General features: G+C 35.3%; 1 protein-coding gene across 1 annotated transcript in view; it reads right to left on the bottom strand.

The window, feature by feature from the left end:
- The window catches only part of LOC128997959 (rabankyrin-5-like), an 80149-nt gene that overhangs the window by 9890 nt on the left and 50789 nt on the right, over nucleotides 1-19470 (bottom strand). The window contains exons 7-16 of the mRNA XM_054423818.1: nucleotides 15455-15620; nucleotides 11333-11537; nucleotides 8656-8866; nucleotides 8012-8125; nucleotides 7716-7935; nucleotides 5728-5853; nucleotides 5335-5455; nucleotides 3862-4035; nucleotides 1599-1712; nucleotides 34-190 (exon numbers count right to left, since the gene is read on the bottom strand). Coding sequence (XP_054279793.1) covers nucleotides 34-190; nucleotides 1599-1712; nucleotides 3862-4035; nucleotides 5335-5455; nucleotides 5728-5853; nucleotides 7716-7935; nucleotides 8012-8125; nucleotides 8656-8866; nucleotides 11333-11537; nucleotides 15455-15620 — 1608 coding nt within the window. The remainder of the gene's footprint in view (nucleotides 1-33; nucleotides 191-1598; nucleotides 1713-3861; nucleotides 4036-5334; nucleotides 5456-5727; nucleotides 5854-7715; nucleotides 7936-8011; nucleotides 8126-8655; nucleotides 8867-11332; nucleotides 11538-15454; nucleotides 15621-19470) is intronic.

The raw sequence follows: 19470 nt of genomic DNA, 5'->3' as shown, positions 1-19470 counted from the left end.
AGTCTGGAACAACATTAATGTTGTTAAGTATACCTTGACATTGATATCAGCCCCATGCTCTACTAGAGTTTGAACGACGGACTCCAACCCCCACTGACAGCACAGGTGGAGGGGAGTCTGTTGGTCGTGGGCCTCCTCCCCCCCTCTACCCCCCGGACCAGCTCTCCGTGGACTGTTCAGGTCACAGCCACTGCAACATCAAACAACATAAATAAATAAATACATAAACTCACGTTAAACCTGCAGAATAAATCAATTTCTATTTGTAGAATTGGATTTTTACTCAATATTTATTTTCTTAAGATTTATTTCCTTCATTAAGTAAGATTTAGTTTAATGAGTACTTAAGTTTTGCTTTTGTAAAATGTTAATAGTACAGTATGAAATAAATAATTTTGCCATATTTGATTTTAAGTATATACATAAAAAAATAAAACTACAACAGTTACGAACAGCTATAATTAGATATGCATAAACATGAGGGGAAGAGTAAGTACGGGCTATTCAGAAAGTAAGAAACATTTAAAAAGAAAATAAAAAATAAGTACAATCAATTTTTTTTTATTACATACATTGAAAAGAGCAACTAAAATACTACTTTTCCACTTAGTCGCCAAACAAATTGAGACACTTATCGTACCGGTGCACAAGCTTTGAAATTCCTTCATCATAGAAGTCTGCCGCCTGCGATCTCAGCCACTTAGTGACGCGCGCCTTGAGCTTCGTGTCGTTGTCGAAGCGCTGTGTTGCTAGCCAGGATTTGATGGTTTTTAAGTAAATGTTTATATTTGATTTCTTACCAAATTTTATAGTTAGGGCCTATTATAGTTTTATGTATTTTAATTAATTGTCCATGATCATTTCACCTGTTTCCCAGCTATGCTGAATCTGTAAAATGTTGTGTGAAAATAAATGGTTGACTTGACTGGACTTGTGATGCAATAGTGACTCACCATGTCTATCGTAGGCATCCAGAAATATCAAAGCTGCCCCCATTTTCGGAAGCATTTTCGGAAAAATGTGTGGTAGCCTAACCTTTGTGTGACAATTTCAAACAACAAAGTCTGTGAAACTTGTAGGAAACAAAGCAAAAGCTCTGTTATTGTGAATAGGCGGTTTTCACAAACATTTTCATCAACTTTAGTGACCAGTTCATCACTCACAGTGCTTGGGCGTCCGCTCCTGCTTCGTCATGAACGTCATTTCGGCCATTTTTGAGCTGAATGTACCATTTTCGCACAGAACTTTCATCCATTATTTTTTTTTCGTAAACTTCACACACTTGGCGATAAATTGTTATCGGTTTTGAGTTATTTGCAAACAAAACCGTATCACTGACCGCACCTCACAACTGGCGGGATTTTAAATCGCAGCGCACATCTTATATTGAAATTGCAAAAAAACAGGCAGTGCAGAATGGTCCCATTGTCACGTCTGGACGCCGACTGAGTTGCCGAGTGAGCACACACCAAGATGTACGCGGGCCTAGCGGAGTCAGATGGAAACGTTCCTTACTTTCTGAATAGCCCTCGTAAGTACTCATATAAAATTAACAAATTTATGGTAGGTATGAAAGATTGGTAAAACTCTTCACTAACCTTTGGATAAGAAACTTGGCAACTTGTTCATTGTTTTCGTCAATAGCTCTGTGTAGAAGTGTTTGGTAGCAACCTTCTGGCCCTTCACTCCAGCAGTCCGTGTCCACTCCATGCCTGACATTTAAAATACATTTCATTGAAATGAAATAAAATGTTTATTGGTCACGCAGAATCTACATAATTGTGATACATCACCAGTAAACAAATGACACGTCAGTTTTTTTTGTTTTTTTGCAACTAAAATACATTATATTATAGATTTTATTTATTTGTAATTAGTAATTAAATTAAAAAATAAGGTCAGAAGTTAATAATGAAAAATAAAGAAGAAAGAAGGGTCCATTTTATTCAAATTTTCAGATGCTTTGATAGTTGCCACAGCAATAGAAGGCTTTATCTAACACCGTGGTGTCATCGGCAAATTCTATGATTCTGGAATTTAATATGACCGCTAAGTCATTTATATAGAGAATAAAAAGAAGAGGTCCAACCTTAGACCCTTGAAGAACACCAAGAAGAACTGTACGCCACTTTGAAAAATGTTTAATGTTAGATTGATATCTGATGACATCTTTTTGAAACATCTTTGAAGATAGCAATTGAACCAGACCAAAGAAAAACCAACAATTCCATATAGTTTAAGTTTTTCTAGAAGAATATGCCTCACACAGTCAAAGGCATTGGAAAGTTAACAGAAGACACCAATTGCCCTCTGGGATCTTTCCAGGGCCTCCAAAGTATCAGAAATCAGCTCAACTACTGCATCTGAGGTACTCCTATTTCTTCTAAAACCAAACGGATCTTTGTCGAATAATTTTTTTAATTCAAGAAATTGTATAAACTGTGATAGAGTGATTAACTGTGAATTAAGAGATTAACTGTGAGAAATTAACTGTGATTATTTAAACAACTGTACATTTTCATAATTTTTAAAGTTTATTTTGCACTGCAGACATAATTTACAAATTAATACCATTTTATAAACGACTATAATGACTTCCGCGATTATAGTAGATACTATAGTATATAGTGAGTTATAAAAGTCTGGAAACATGTATGATACAATGATAAATATGGTAAAATGTTACATATTTTATATAACGTTTAAACACAATGCAAGAAGGTTTATTCAGGATGAAAGTAACAATGAAAGGCTTCTAAAAAGTCTAATGGTAATTGAATTAATTATACTATGGGAGTTAGGGGTAGGTGTTTTTGTAAATAATAACATTATGGTAGAAATGTCGAAGTATGGTAATATTATGGTACAATTATCACCATATTGTAGGCCTACAGTAATTCACTAAACTGATTTTTAATAACTCTAACTAACTGAAACATTAGGGGTAGTACAAGTAGGCCAAAAAAGACACATAAAACACTAAATATTTCGCCCTGAGGACAAAATATTATGTATTTTGTGTGTCTTCTATGTGTTTTATGTACTCCTTGTGCTTCTTCTAAGATAAGCTACCTGCTATCCCGTTTATTACACAACTACTCAAATTCCTTGATATCTCATATTTTTCCTAATTCCCTTGAATTCCCGGTAAATCACAATATTAAATATATATCTTTATAAGTCGAATGTTGACGTTTTGTGATCTGTAATATCTAACCTCAATTACTCAAAGTTTATCCTTCACATGCCAAACTCACTCAAACTTGTGTTCAAGTTGTTTTGATGACATGTTTCATTAAACTTTCTGTTTTCAATAGTTTTACGGAGTTTTAGTTTAATGTCCTCATACTAGGCTATTTTTGCTTACTCATCTGATGATAAAACATGCCTACAAAACAACTTGGTCCCAAAATACATAAATGTCAATTGTGTTTGAATGTTTATTTATTTTTATGTGCTAAATATGACGCTCTTTGTATGAAGAAAGAATACACCCTTGTTGCCTGATGATGGTTCCACATAGGATCTGAAACTAGTTGTGACTGCAATTGAATGAATTGCTTAATAAAAGGTATTTAAACCTTTTTAACAAACCTCGCATACTCGAAAAACTCAACAACTTTCATTTTTACCATTACCCCTTCAGCTTCAAGATATCGAGGTCCTACTGTACAAATGAGATAGAATTTTTTTTTTTTTTTAAACTGTGTACGGTTGTGGGGGATAGCATTGACATGTTGTTTGTTTTAGAAATAATAATAATATTAATAATTTTAGAAATGTTAAGGACTTTTTTACCAGATGACAATGTTTTTTGGAAGTACTAGCTAGAGGCGTTATCGTAGGATAACTGCTGGTTACCTGACTAGTATAGAGGCTATGTCCTCTTGCTCAGCCTCTAAAGCAGCCCACAATGGACAGTTGTTGTTGCTGTCTACTATAGACATATCAATGCCTCTGCGACACAGTGCCTCAACGACGGCAGGTAAGTGGTAAGTGATAGCAAGCTGCAGTGGGGTTTCGTTGTTAACCGTCCTGAAAACAATATAGTATGTAATTTTTAATAGTTTTATTTTTATGTAAATATAGTAAACACTTAACTTACTAATGATGTGTGTTCACAAATGTGGTAAAAACAGATTACTGAATATCGCAAATTACTAAGATTATAAAAGGTATAATGTTACCTGGATCTGCCAGAGTAATCCAAATGCTGTCTAACGACTATGCGTTTCGAAGCAGTATAAGCTTCATCTTCAGGTCCTCAAGAACACGTTTCACTCATCAGAGGTCAGTAACTATTCTCCGTCCATGTATGTGTGTAAAAATTATATTTATTTGACGACCTCTGATGAGTGAAACGTGTTCTTGAGGACCTGAAGATGAAGCTTATACTGCTTCGAAACGCGTAGTCGTTAGACAGCATTTGGATTACTCTGGCAGATCCAGGTAACATTATAACCTTTTATATTAAGGTTATATTAACCTTTTATAATCTAAAAACAGTAATTCTGAGACTAGAATCAACATGAAATTGCTAAGCATTGTCCAAAAATATTTGTTTTTGCAGGGATTGTAACAACGCTGCCAAAATAGAGGATTAAAAAGGGAATTACTTAAGTACATGTTTATTAATTCAAATTCCCTGACCTCAGGTTATTTCCTCACTACTCTGCTGAACATATTCAGAAGATTTATTGAGTTTATACACATTGTTTGGATTAATGACAGATTATTTAATATGCCAGGTCATCAAAAGCCTTTTACTGTACTGTTACAATATTGAGTACATTAGTTTGAAGTATGAGTTTGTTCACCTTGCAATAAGGTTAGCTGAGCATGATTACCTCTCTGGGCCTTTTTGTGGATGCATTTTCTGGCAAATAAATGAACTGGGAGACATTATTAACCATTACTATTTAAGATCTAGACCTGATAGTACAAACTCAAAAAAAACGTGTAAACATTGAAATTATGAACAGTTAAATGTAGTTTTCTTGTTTAAAAAAAGTATACATGATACTTCATTTCTACGTCTACAGAAATCTCACTGTAAACAAAATCTCGTCTACATATTCAATAGAGATACATGACAGGATCGGCGGTGAGAGTTATTGCTCAAAACTATAGTGATGTGTGGATACCAAAACTTATCGATTCTTATCGGCTTACCAGTACTTACTAAAAAGTTCTTTGGTGATAGTGAATTTATAGTGTTTGAGGGATTATTGCGGACATTTTCTATCACAATTAATAAAACCTGAAAACTTGTTTTTTTACTAATTGTGTTGGAAAATGTCTGCAATGACCGCCAAAAGACCAAAATTAACTTACTTGGCATCGATGTTGGCACCCTGGTTGAGAAGGAATATGGCTGTATCAGCATCTTGTTTAATGATGGCTTGGTGCAGAAGTGAGAGACCAGCACCATTGCGCATATTGATGTCAGCTCCTCCTAAAGATTATACATATCGGAATAATATTTGTGAAGTGCACATATTAATACTCAGCAGAGAGAGTGATTGAATTTAATTGTATTCAAACACACAAACACACATTGTCCTAGACTATAATGGAGTGTTCAAGTCTTTTATTTTTACTGAAAAACACGTGAATTTGGAATGTTAAGCCGAAATAGATGCAAGACCAAGACGAATGGTGGAGAGCTGTTGGCAATGCCAAAACCTAAAGGTAAGATACTGTATGATTTCCACAATCTCAATTTACCTTGAATGAGGTGAGGCACTGTGGCTTGCATTCCACAAGCTAGGGCCAGGGACAGAGGTGTATTCCCTGCAGAGTCTCTTAGATTAAGGTTAGCCACCACTGCGTCTTTTGAGTCTTCAATTGTAGCTGGAAAAAATAGTGAGGGTATAAATGAGGTTGTTCTTAAAAATTAGGGGTGTGTTAATTCTCGATAGCATCGATACATGGACATTGGTATCGGTATCGAGAATTAATCGTCAAAAGCGGATACCGATACTGATACCCGAATAGTATGTTTGCCATTCTGCTAAGGAATACCATTTACCTCTATACAATTTGATCTTGAGTATTGTTCCATGTAAGTGTATGAGTCATTTTTGTATAGTTCGGCCGCTTAGAAAACGACCTGCGCGCTAATGCTAAACCAATGCTGGAGGAGGTCGCTTTCTAAGTGGCCGAACTATAGTTAATTTTGTTACTTAAATGTTGTTTTTGTAACATACATATTGTAAATATTGTTTTTTTTAAATACTGCTTTCTAATATATAATTGTATGAATGAAGGTTAAGTGTCAGAGACTTTGGCTGTTGAAATAAAGGATTTTTATTAATTTGATTTAATTCAACACTAGTGTACATGTTGCTCGAAATCGAGCAATTGCAAAGAAGTAAAGTGTAGTTACAGTATTTAAAAACAAATAAAAGTCATAATTTCCTATGAGTTAAAAAGACTTAACTCATAGATTATGTACCTAACAGTTCCATATAATCTACATCTAGTTAGTGTTATAACATAATTTAAAATCACTTGACTTTTATGACAACTTATATTTAATGTCCTTGCCGTACCAGTTTAATTCAGCTTAAGAGTGTTTTCCTTTGCCAATCATCATAAAGTTAAGTCTGTGTTTTCTACAAAATAGTAGCACTTCACCTAACATCCTTGTTCATTGTTTGTAGGAATCTTCATATTGTAGGTGTTCTTCATTATATAGGATGATAACAATAGTATTTTTTTTAATACCTATTTCTTCTACTTGGTGGCGTTCTATTACTTTCCTATGTTTCTATGGTTAACAAATCTGTTCTTTCAATGATTGCTCAAGAAATACAGTACCCTGTCAATTCCTTTTTCTTATTTGGTAAAATATATCAAATTGCCCAGGCTTTCTCAATTTTTTACATTGTAATATGTACGAATCTAATTTAAAATAGTAAATATTTAATTTCAACAAAATCAGTAAGAGTAAATATACCCAATGCGTTTCGTTGAATTGAAAAATAAATAACAGCAATTAAATTATACAGCTGATCAAAATGTAAACAATTTTGTTCTTCATATGGATAACATGGGAACTTTAAAAGCCACTGGGGCAGAGCCCAAGGGTCTTTTTCAAAAATGTAAGGCCAGTTTGCAAATCTACGCGACACGCTCTTTCCAATGAGACATCAATGGATAAAATCGAAGGAAATGGCGGAGGAGTTCAACCGACAAACTTTCGTGTTCGTGTATTAATTATATAGATTAGTGTTTGCTTACTGTCTCGTTTTACTGCACTTGGGTTAAAAAACTTTACGCAATAACTAAATATGTTTTTGAAAAATGCTCAATAGTTGTTAAGTGTATTGGAAAAACATTGGATATTATACACTTTTACACCTGTGTCACATACTTGAGTATTGAAAAGTACTGAATTTCCTGGGACCCATAAAAATTCTTCAAACTAATTCCAAGTATTGGGGTCAAATAAATTACATACTTATCCACCTATAAGGGCACCTACAAGACCCTACTTACTGAGAGACCTAGGTCTAGTCTGAGTGTGTAGCTAGCCTAGTGGTTAGCATCTCACACTTCAATGTGACAGATGGGTTCGATCCCTGGCATATCCACATCAAATTTATGGAATTGGACCGCTTTTCCTTTAAGGATTTTGTAAAACATTCCTTCAAAATGCCACTGGCGTAGACACTAACCAAAATATTATCAAAAATCACTACAGATTATACCTTTGTACTCCAAGAAGGCTTTGACAGCGTTGACATTGCTGTGAAAGATGGCTACATGCAGCGGGGATTGTCTGTATACGGGGGTGTCTGGCCCCTCCGCATCTAGTCCTACTGACTCAGGGGGCAAAGTCTGGATGTTGGGGTTGGCACCGCACTCCAGCAACTTGGTCACCAATCTGCTCAAGTCCTTCTTACAAGCCATGTGAAGGGCTGTCTCTCCCTGAAAGAAACAAGCAATTGAAAAATACATGTATACTATACTATTTTCTATCACTACCTTTGAATGTTTAGTTTACCTGTCTGTTGATGTGATCAATGTTATTGATGTGACTACTAAGGAAGAGTCCAGCATCTTCCAATCCTTCAGAAGCAACCAAGTGAAGTAGACTGTTGCCATTTTGAGGATAGATCTGTAAAGAAGAAATACTTTAATAAAATCTTTGCAAAACAGAATAAAAACAAAATTGAAATTGCACATTCTTCATCATATAAACCTATAGCTTAACCTTGAGAAATTTAGATAATATTAAAAATAATATATTTATGCCACTTAAAAACTTAAAGTCTTAGCTGGTCAATGTGCAATTGCCATAGTGAAATCTTATTTGAGAAAGAAAACACGATAGTTTTGCAAAATTGGACCTGTCCATAGTAAAAAAAACTGGCATCCCAAAGGGTTTCTCCAGGTGTAAATCTCCAAAAAGTGTTTGCTGATTCCAAAAAACAGAGACATAGTGGACATAGTGCTGTTAAGGTTTACTTAAGAAGCTAATAGAGAGAAATGGCTGAACAAAGTTGGGAAACTTAATTTTATTCGTAGCAGGCTTGGTCTCGACTAAAAAAGGTTTTCACTGGAAAACCTCGAGAAGAATACCTAGTTTCACACGCTAAAACATAAGTTACAAAAAACTACCACGTTTTATAACTGGTAACAACTTACTGGGTTAGGGATTGCTCCCTTCTCAACTAGCCTTGCAGCAAAGCTGTTGCAGTTGTAGAAATGATTAGTCGTTCGTATGAGAGCAAACCATAGCGGTGTGTGTCCGTCTGCGGTGCGCAGGTTTAGGTCCACTGGCTGCGTAGAGGCACGCAGGAGCAACAGAGAGAACAGCTCCTCATTGTGAGCCATTACTGCTAGGTGAAGAGCCGTGCTGTAGAAGATGTCAGAGTTACAAATAATTATACTTTGGATCAGTACGAGGCAAAATATACATTGAAAATAAGAAATTCAAACCAAACACTCCTGAAAACGAGGATTGATCAGGAAGGGGTTATTCAACTTTGACAATATATCAAGTGGAAATGTGTAATGCATTAATTATGTGTAATTATTGTTTTTTCATATTTTTTCTAATTAAAAAGTAAAATTAACCCTCCAACTGGCAATGGGCGAACTCTGTAGTGGCAAGGCATTTTTGGCAATTTTGCAGTAATATTTTCAAAAATTCATATAAACTTAACCAAGAGAGCAAACCTATTGAACCTTTACTTTAATTGTTCGTAATGAAATTAAGAATTTGAAAATGGCAACAGAATAAATATTTAGAACAGTATGTATTGGCATTAGGTAAAAAATATAAAAAATAGGTTTTTGGATTTTGTAATTTTGAAAGTAAAACTTTTCTGCATCAACCAAAAATTCTTTATTTGAAATTCAAGATATACAAAATGTTTCAAATTTATTTCCCTACATGGAAATGTAAAAACATTTCAATTACCATTTTGTTTGAGAAAGTTATGACCTGAAAGCAACAAAAATGGCAATATCCACGATTTTGCAATACAAATTTCAAACAAAAACCAAATAAATTTGTTCTCAAGAAATTTAGTAAAAGTACACATTTAAATAAGAATTGTTCATGGAAAATGATCATTACTATAAATCTTTATGACTTTTTAAAATCTTTATATTTTTTGAAAAATATTTTTCAAATACATAAAACCCAAATACCAACTATAGAAAATGAGAGTAAATTTATTCCGCTACATGAATATACAGGGTGATTGAAAAGTCTGGGTACGGCTTAATATTTTAAAATATAATGCAGATTGAGCTACAATACTTGGTACAAAGTTACAGGGCATAAAACTCTATTTTAACACATATTCAGTGATCCAATAACTCTTCAGGGGGACGGCCCACAAGGAGTCGGAAGAAAATCTTAAATGGAAGCATACGTCAATATGCACATCAAATTAAAGGTCTTTTTTAGTAGAATACAATGCCGCAAACCGTACTTTCTTGAATCCGCCATTTTGAATCTTTGAACGACTGTCATTTTTTACTCAGGCATTCTTTTGAGCTTGAATTTACGGCATCGTAATCTACTAGTGAAGACCTTTAATTTGATGTGCATATCGACCTATGCTTACGTTAACAATTTTCTTCCGATTCCTAGGGCTGTGCCCCCTGAGGAGTAAGCGTATAATAGCAATGTCAATTAAATGAATCTTTGAACAACTGTCATTTTGCGCAGGATCAACCTTTTGAAGTGCAGTTTGCGGCATTGTATTCTACTAAAAAAGACCTTTAATTTGATGTGCATATTGACCTAAGCTTCTATTTAAGATTTTCTTCCGACTCCTTGTGGGCCGTCCCCCTGAAGAGTTATTGGATCACTGAATATGTGTTAAAATAGAGTTTTATGCCCTGTAACTTTGTACCAAGTATTGTAGCTCAATCTGCATTATATTTTAAAATATTAAGCCGTACCCAGACTTTTCAATCACCCTGTATATAGTTATAAAGGAAAATATAAATAAATAAATATTTTATACTGTTATATATCAAATGCTGCTGCGCCTTTTTCATGTGGCGATCAAATTGTTTCTTCACTATGACGAAATGTTTCAAAAACAGGCTAAATGTAATACCCCAAACCTCAAATTTAGTAAGACTATGCTCAAAAAACAGTTAAGGAACTAAATATGTACAAATAGAAAAAAATTAAAATGTGTTTTACGACTGCGACTATAATAGTGGCTCTGCCACTTCACCAACACATAAAAATTGATTGATTTGATTTTGTTGTTGTGAGATTGTATGTAATTTTCAGTAAATTACGTATTTAAGTTTTTTTTTCATCCTATATCAAAATAGTTTTTCTACCGTAATATAGGAAATTTCCTCCTTATTGCAGTGGTACCACCTGTTTCTTTGTAGACAAAAATATCCCTTGTTATGATTTTTTGAAACATACTGTGTTTGGCAGTTTTGTGACGCGTACATAGTGCAACTGACTTTGCTCGAAATTTTCGTTCACTTTAGTGCTCAACTACAGTGATCCTATTGTAAGATAACGTTCATCTATGTAACAAAGTGGAAGTTCAGAATCTTATCTTTCTAACGGTATAAAAATCATTGAATTTTACAATCGTTTTTAACCATTAATTTGGAGTTGGCCAAAACCTTGCAAAACACGACTATTATAGTTGCTTCCACTACAGAAACAACCTACCGCGCCTATTATAGTCGCACTGTCAGTTGGAGGGTTAAGAAATAGTAATATTAGATTGCATAGTCTCACAATTCTCGTGAGGAAAGGCTAAATTAAATCAAACTAAATTGACCACTTTCATTTGCATTAAAAGTTAATCAAACCGAACACCAGACTTACAATCCCTTTTTATTTTGCAGATTAGGATCCAGGCCACGGTCTAACAGGAGTTTGGCAATGTCAACCATCGCAGTTAGGGTCTCCTCCATAGTAGTATCAGGAGAACATGCTGCTATCATGTGGAGAGCAGTGTCACCATTATCAGGAGTGGTGAGTGACACTGAGGCACCCTGTTCCAAAAGAAACCTGGCTGCATAGTCATCACCTGCAAACATCAACACCATTGGTATCAGGAGAACATGCTGCAATTATGTGAAGAGCAGTGTCACCATTATCAGGAGTGGTGAGTGACACAGAGGCACCCTGTTCCAAAAGAAACCTGGCTGCATAGTCATCACCTGCAAACATCAACAACATTGGTATCAGGAGAACATGCTGCTATCATGTGGAGAGCAGTGTCACCATTATCAGGAGTGGTGAGTGACACAGAGGCACCCTGTTCCAAAAGAAACCTGGCTGCATAGTCATCACCTGCAAACATCAACAACATTGGTATCAGGAGAACATGCTGCAATTATGTGAAGAGCAGTGTCACCATTATCAGGAGTGGTGAGTGACACAGAGGCACCCTGTTCCAAAAGAAACCTGGCTGCATAGTCATCACCTGCAAACATCAACAACATTGGTATCAGGAGAACATGCTGCTATCATGTGGAGAGCAGTGTCACCATTATCAGGAGTGGTGAGTGACACAGAGGCACCCTGTTCCAAAAGAAACCTGGCTGCATAGTCATCACCTGCAAACATCAACAACATTGGTATCAGGAGAACATGCTGCTATCATGTGGAGAGCAGTGTCACCATTATCAGGAGTGGTGAGTGACACAGAGGCACCCTGTTCCAAAAGAAACCTGGCTGCATAGTCATCACCTGCAAACATCAACAACATTGGTATCAGGAGAACATGCTGATATCATGTGGAGAGCAGTGTCACCATTATCAGGAGTGGTGAGTGACACAGAGGCACCCTGTTCCAAAAGAAACCTGGCTGCATAATCATCACCTGCAAACATCAACAACATTGGTATCAGGAGAACATGCTGCTATTGTGCGGAGAGAATTATCATTGCTTGTTGATACTGAAGTCAACACACATAACACATAACACAACACAACATAAGACAACATAACAACATAACACAACATAACATAAGGCATAAGACATCCCATCCATGTGGTCCAGATGTAGCCAATTTGTATTTGAAGAGAAAATAGTCTAGTTTAATGTTGCAAGAGTATGCTTCAAATCCTGAATTATAGTTTCTTCTACAATACACTCCTGATTATCCGAGCCCTGATTATCCGAGCCCCAATCCGGCGGAGTTTGAGTCCAGACTGCAACTCCAGTCTGCAGAGTTGCAGTCTGGACTCAAACGCAGCCAGGTTAGCGTCGTCTGTTTTCTTAACTGATCAGTTACTATAAATGTCTCGTATTCCTGTTTGGAGCATGTTTAAATGTTTATTAATTATTTTCGTGTGAACTATATGAAGAAAGAAAACTGTCCTTGTACAGCCTGATGATGGTGCCACACAGGCACTGAAACTAGTTGTGTTAACAACAACGTTGGATTGCTTAATAGCAGGTATTTGCACCTTTTCTAATATTATTTGGCAATCCGGAGGCTAACACGTACAATAGAAGAGTTGGTTTTGTCAGATGATTTGAGACCTGCACCTTTTGTGTTGTGTTTGACAGGTAAGGTTTTATCCAATGCAAAGGAACACCTCCGACACCTTAGTGTTCTAGTTTTGACAAGAGGATACTGTGGTCGACACTGTAAAAGCCTTGGTAAGATCTAGAAAGACACTGAGTGTCGGGTGATGCTTGTCCAGATTCTCAAAAACCTTACTGGCAAGGCTATACACTGCATCCACTGAACATTTCCACCTTCTAAACCCAAATTGATCAAATGAAAAAAAATGTTGTGATGATTGAGGAATGCTAACAACTGATTCAAGAACAGCTTTTCAAAGATTTTGCTAAAAACAGGCAAGAGAGAAATGGGAAGGTAGTTGCTGGCATCGAGCAGGTCCCCTTTTTTTAAAGATTGGAATGACTTTTGCCCTTTTCAGGTCTTCAGGGAAACACCCACTCTTAAAAGAAGCATTGACTGCTTTTGTTAATGGACGTAATATATGATCAGACAGTTGCTTGAGAAGCCACACAGACATGCCATCAACATTCGTTGCTCTCTTCGACGGGAGTTGATTTATGACAGTTGCAGCTTCCTCCTCTGTTACAGGGAAAAGTCCCATAGACATAATGAGACTACAGTATATATCACCTATATTTCTCACAGAAATCACATTTGATTTTACAACTTGAGAAAAAAAACATGAAAGTAGTTTGCCACATTTGAAGGTTCTGTGACTAAGCCACTGTTTATTCTTACATGAATAGGTTTTCAGTTTTTTGGTTAATATTTACAGTAGAACCTTGATAACAAGACCCTCATGGGGATTGTAAAATAAGACTTGTTATCAGGTTGACTTCTTATCAAGGTTTGTTATAACATGTGATTAGGGGTAAAATAATTTTAAGGGGATTTGAAAATGACACTTGTTATCAAGGGTGACTTGTTATCGAGGGCCTTTCTTATCAAGGTTCCACTACCAACAACAAATTTCAACTTGAATGTGAATCATTGGCAATTTAGAAGAACTCAAGTGCAAAAAGAAATAAAACATATAATGCACAGAAATGTATGTTTTTGAGTTGTTTGAATTTAGTTTTCAGTGTTTCATTGTTCTTATGAAAGATTTTTACAATTCAGAGGCCTGATAACAAGTCTTATAGTTAACAAAACACCAATAAAGGAAATATAAACTCTCCTAAGCTGTAAAACCCTTAAATAAGAAAATGACAAGTGAACATTATCAGCACAGCATGCTTCAACGAACATATAAAAAGACCCATGATTTTCCATTTTATTGCTTCACTAAATAAAAAGAACCGCATTAGGCTATATTATTGACACAGGCAGCTATCATGAAAAAAATTAAATCAAACTCAGGTGTTTTAAACTACACACAGTGTAGTTAACAGGTGTTTAGTAAACTACTGTATTGAAGCCAGCTTGAATAGTAGACTGATTCACAATGTTGACTGACAGATCACTGTTGATCTGTTGATAGACAGATGACGCTAATTGCTGACATATGGACTCGGATCCAAAAAGTTATTCACTCAATTCTTGGTAGCGACCTCACTGAGGATTTTATAGAGAGATACTACTATAAGAAAACTCTTTTAATAGAGTTTTTACTGTTATTTTTTAATTGCTCAGTATTTGAGTAGTTATTAATTAGATTTTCAAACTATTTAGTAAAAGGATTTTAAATACATTGATTAAGTTTGTAGTTTTGGACACCAATGGTATTTTGTCATTGAGAACATAAATAACTTCTAGATCAGCATTGTATGTGTTATTAAATTTATGGAAAGTAAATAAAAGAAACGTCTAATAACACTTAAAACATATATTTACGCTTATACCGTTACTCACAAGATGGTAAATATAAATAAAAGATGATAAGTGGCGATCGATTTCAATTGGACACTCCAATTATTAAGCTAGCAACACTCCCCATCTATGCTGTATACTGCAGTGTACGTAGAGTGTTGTTTCCAGTTCAAAAATGTTAATACAATCTCTCTAGATTAGGTTAATTTTTTAAACCTCCAGTAAACAAGTAGCTATACTAGGGCATTTAAGAGTCTGCAGCTTTGGAAACGACATTTGGAAAATTATGGCTCGGCTATGGGAAGGAGTTTTAAATTTTTTAAGGCGAGTGGCCTTTTTTAACCTTGCTCTTGCCCGCCCAAATAGGTATCGGGTCTGTACAAGGAACATATCCAGCAATGCAAGGGGTGAGCCAGTACAGGTTAAAGAGTGAACAGTGCTGATAAAAATTAGTGGCAGGCACCACGATACAAACACACTACATATTTGCCATGGATACACAGTCTACCACTGATTTGTCTTTTCTTATTAGTGTCATATTTGTCTTATAGTGTCATACCAGATTAATTTATATTTAAGAGTAAAAAGTGTAAATATTATTAAAATCTAGGTCTAGGACGTCATTCATTAATCAGGATAGTAGTAGAAATTTCCTAACCTCTGTCCACTGCACGATGCAGAAGAGTCCAGCCCTGAGAGTTGCGACAGTCTGGGTCGGCTCCATTCTCCAGCAGGGTTGTAGCGATGGAGGTCTGTCGTTGTTGTAGGGCAAGGTCTAGGGGGAGCTCTCCTTTACCATCCACACTGTTGAGAGTCACGGATAACTGCACACAAAGTAAACGAGAAATGTTATCATGATACTATACTTTATACTGTATGGATACTCTTACTTAGACAAACTGTCAATACATATGTTTATCCCTCCTCAAGGGGGCGCTTGGTCTTAAAGACACTAAATCTGGTATTTTTGCGCAAATTAAATTTTTTTCTTAGAAATTAACTTATAATTTATGGAAATGAAGGAAAATAAATACATGATATGACGTATAAATTTTTTTACTGATATAAAAACATTTTTTTATATTTTTTAAATACAAAACTATAATGAGTAACTTGTTAAAAAGAAACTGGTATAAATGTTACTGTTGAATGTTAAAATAAAATATAGATATATTTGAACCTTCCTGATTTAATATCCCCCTACATCGAATAATTTTCATTCTTATTGTATGTCCATAGATATCACTTTTAGGATAGGATAGGGAAAGGGTAGGGCTAAAAGTGTTTGGGCTCTTCAGTGGAAATGACTGATCTTGGACTATTTTTATTAGTGTAGTTTGGAGCGAACTCCCTAACTCCGATTAAGTGGTCATAATCCCTAACTCCCTGAGGAGCATCTACAAGGGTGAACCTCGGAATGCTTTTTACTTCCCGTTAATAACAAAATAGTGTGTTTCAGTTTGTTCCACTGTGCACCCCCTGGATGGTTACGAAACTTTGATTTTTTACCCTAAAGGGTTGATAATGATTTATAACAGAGGATTCTAGGCTATAATATTTTTTTAAGAGATTGGTGGTCTCTTTTAACCTTTTGTTTGCCTGCTCACATGGGCTTCTAAGACTTATATGAGTTTCTTTGCAAGGAACATATCAACCAAAGCAAGTGAGCTAGTGCAGTACAGGAATAAAATATAGTTATAAATCATGACACTTATGAAAATAAGTGGAGGAAAATCAAATTGAAAACTGTGATTGGGTATAGGTGGGATCAACGCATAACTAGTTACAGCTCAAACCACAAATTATTTAATCATCTGTTGTTAAACAATACTTGGTTAGAGTAATTAATTTGGTTTTATCTTTATACATTCATTGAACATTTTAATAAAACTAATACTATTACTACTGCATTGTTGCAGTGAAACTAGTCAGTAATTCAATATTTCTTGTATGGAATACATACAAGTAATTGATCCCTCTTAATAGAACTAACAGATTTGATTGCAAGTCATATGGAAAAGGCGTGCAGTTGGAAATTCTCTTGTATATTTTTCAACTGTTTCGTAATAATTTAAAGTCCTTTATTGTAAAAGTGTTGTACATATTTCATTAACTAATTTTTAAGGGCATATGTAATCTTTGAGCAGTTTTCAATAAAAAATATTGGAAGGATAGTAATCGAAAGTGAAGTATCAGTTTTTGGTTGTTCGATGGTAATGGCTTATTTTATTTTAAATAGTAATATAATTAATCTTAAATTTAAAAAAAATCTAAACCACTTTGTTGTTCATATTTGTTATAGTAGAAAATGTTCTTCCTACATTTTAAGTAGTATGATTATTAACTTTGAAATAGAAACCAAATTGTTTAAAAGTGAATATTAAAATTTATAATCCAACATTTAAAATTAGAAATGTAAGAAATCAATAGTGTTCAATTACCATGGCAAAAATTTCCAGATAATTACACAAATGAGTTGTTTCCAACAAATATAAAATGAGTAATATTTGAAACAGGTTATGACTTCATTATAATACTGAGTCACAAGTAATATTTTTAGTCCAGATCAGAGATAAAGAAGGAAGGAGTCAGAACTGAACATGTGACAAATTATAAATGTTTATTTTCTTTTCCTGCATACAGTAGAGTCCCGCAAACTCTGCACTCGATAACCCAGCAGTCTGGATAACTCTGCCATCGCCTGGCTCAGAAAACTAGTGATTTTTTGAGTCCGAGTTCAACATGGACTCAAGCTATATGTTGATTAAGTCTCAAGTCAAATCATTCCAACTAATACCAATGATTTGTGGTACTATATCTGATGACTTAATACTGACTTGTAATATAAATATAAATAAAAAAAGGCGGTTAAAAAAGCTTAAAAATTGTATTGTTCTTATTTTTAACCCTAGTTCCCGATAGCCTGGCATTTCACAAACTCGGCGCCCTTCCAGTCCACATAACGCCAAGTTTGCGGGACCCAACTGTATTAATGTATGAAAAAAGTAACACCATTTGACCAGTGTTAATCAAACTAAATTTATCCAGATATATCCAGCCAGGGTCTCTTTACCATTTGTTTTTTGATTTAATTTTCAAGGGTGATTTCAATTGTATGTTTTAAGTTTTAACATTAGCATTATTAAAAGAGCATTGCAGAAAATGTAAACTAAAACAAGTTTCTTACTTCATAACTTATAATGAGTGTATCGTAAATAATATTTTATTATGTATCTAGTACAAGGTATTATTTTATAATTTCCTGATACAGGAATGTTTTGTAAAAGTTAGGGATTATCGGTATTTTCAGTATTTTTCGCAACTTTTTAGCGTAGTATTGATAAATACTATTTTGTTAAGCATTAATAATATTTTCCACTAGTGACTTTTATGCCAGTAACGTTTTTGGGTGAAGGTACATGATCCAGGCTGTAATCGTCTTAATCACAGGTTGGCTCAAGAAGGGACGAGAAATTGAGACGAGACCTTCTCGATCGGAACACCCCCCACCACCGCGCCGTACCGAACGCTTCCGCATCATACCGTGCATAGCCGAACTGTTCGTGGCAAATTGTCATCTCTATCAGTGTCACTGTTAAAACGTTATTGTTTGTAGGTTAAATTTAAATTTAATTTAATTTAACTGTCATAACCTAACCAAACTTACTGAAGATGAAAAATTGAAACTGTCATAATCTAACCAAACTAACCAAACTTGCTGATAATGAAAAAAACGAATGATGGTTTACTAATTGAAAAATAGTTCTGATAATAGAATACAATTATAAATGCCCTAAATTCTAACAAAAGATGTACAACTAAGAAGTAATCGCATTCTAAGCGAAATATTTGACAAAAAGTTAACTTCCCCACCCCTCCTCGATGACCACGGGTCGCTGGAAGACTGCCCCCCGGAAAACTACCCCCCCAAGCAGGTTCCTACGTCATATTGACGTCAGAGACCGGGGGGCAGTTTTCCAGTCACGGACACTCAAATTTTGTTGTCAAACAGTTCTAATCTAACCTAACCTAACCAACCAAACTTGCTGTAACATTTCGAAAATCTGTTTTATATTCACCACATGCCTTTTCTATTATCCAATGGAATTACTCTAATTAAAATGAAAATTAAATAGCATGATTTGTCTAGGGGGGGTAGTATTCCAGTCGCGGACACGGCTTCCATATTGGTTAGTTAACAGATTTTGTGACGTCACGTTGCACCTGGGGGGGTGGTTTTCCGGGGGATAGTATTCCGCATCCCCATGACCACTACCCTCAAGCCATAAATCAGGGGATTCACCCAAAAAAATATCTGGATCGTAGTCCGTCTCCCAAAGTTTTCAATTTTAATCCCATTTTTAAGGGAAAGTGGTCCCTAAATTCCTACAATTTTTGTGGATCTGTGGATTGAACTCATCCCTCTTGTACCAAGGTCAGAGACTAACCACTAGCCAAGCAACACGCTAAATAAAAAAACTTAAATTATTGTTCTATTAAATTGATAAAATTTAACTGGCCAGTGCTACAACCAAAGCCAAAACAGGTTCCTTATCAGTCTGGTAGTCAAAAGTGGCAAGGCCGGTCGATGCACTGGAGCAGGTGGAGCGAGGAATTGACCCAATTTGACACCTCTCCCCCTCAACATGGCGGTAGTGTGTAGTGGTAGTGGTA

This window comes from Macrosteles quadrilineatus, unplaced genomic scaffold, assembly GCF_028750875.1.
Source record: "Macrosteles quadrilineatus isolate MER2022 unplaced genomic scaffold, UCM_ALF_1.0 Scaffold_7__1_contigs__length_78375512, whole genome shotgun sequence".
In the NCBI taxonomy this organism is placed as follows: Eukaryota; Metazoa; Arthropoda; class Insecta; order Hemiptera; family Cicadellidae; genus Macrosteles; species Macrosteles quadrilineatus.
Note: the sequence above shows the minus strand (reverse complement) of the source record. Positions and strands in the feature narration are given on the sequence as shown.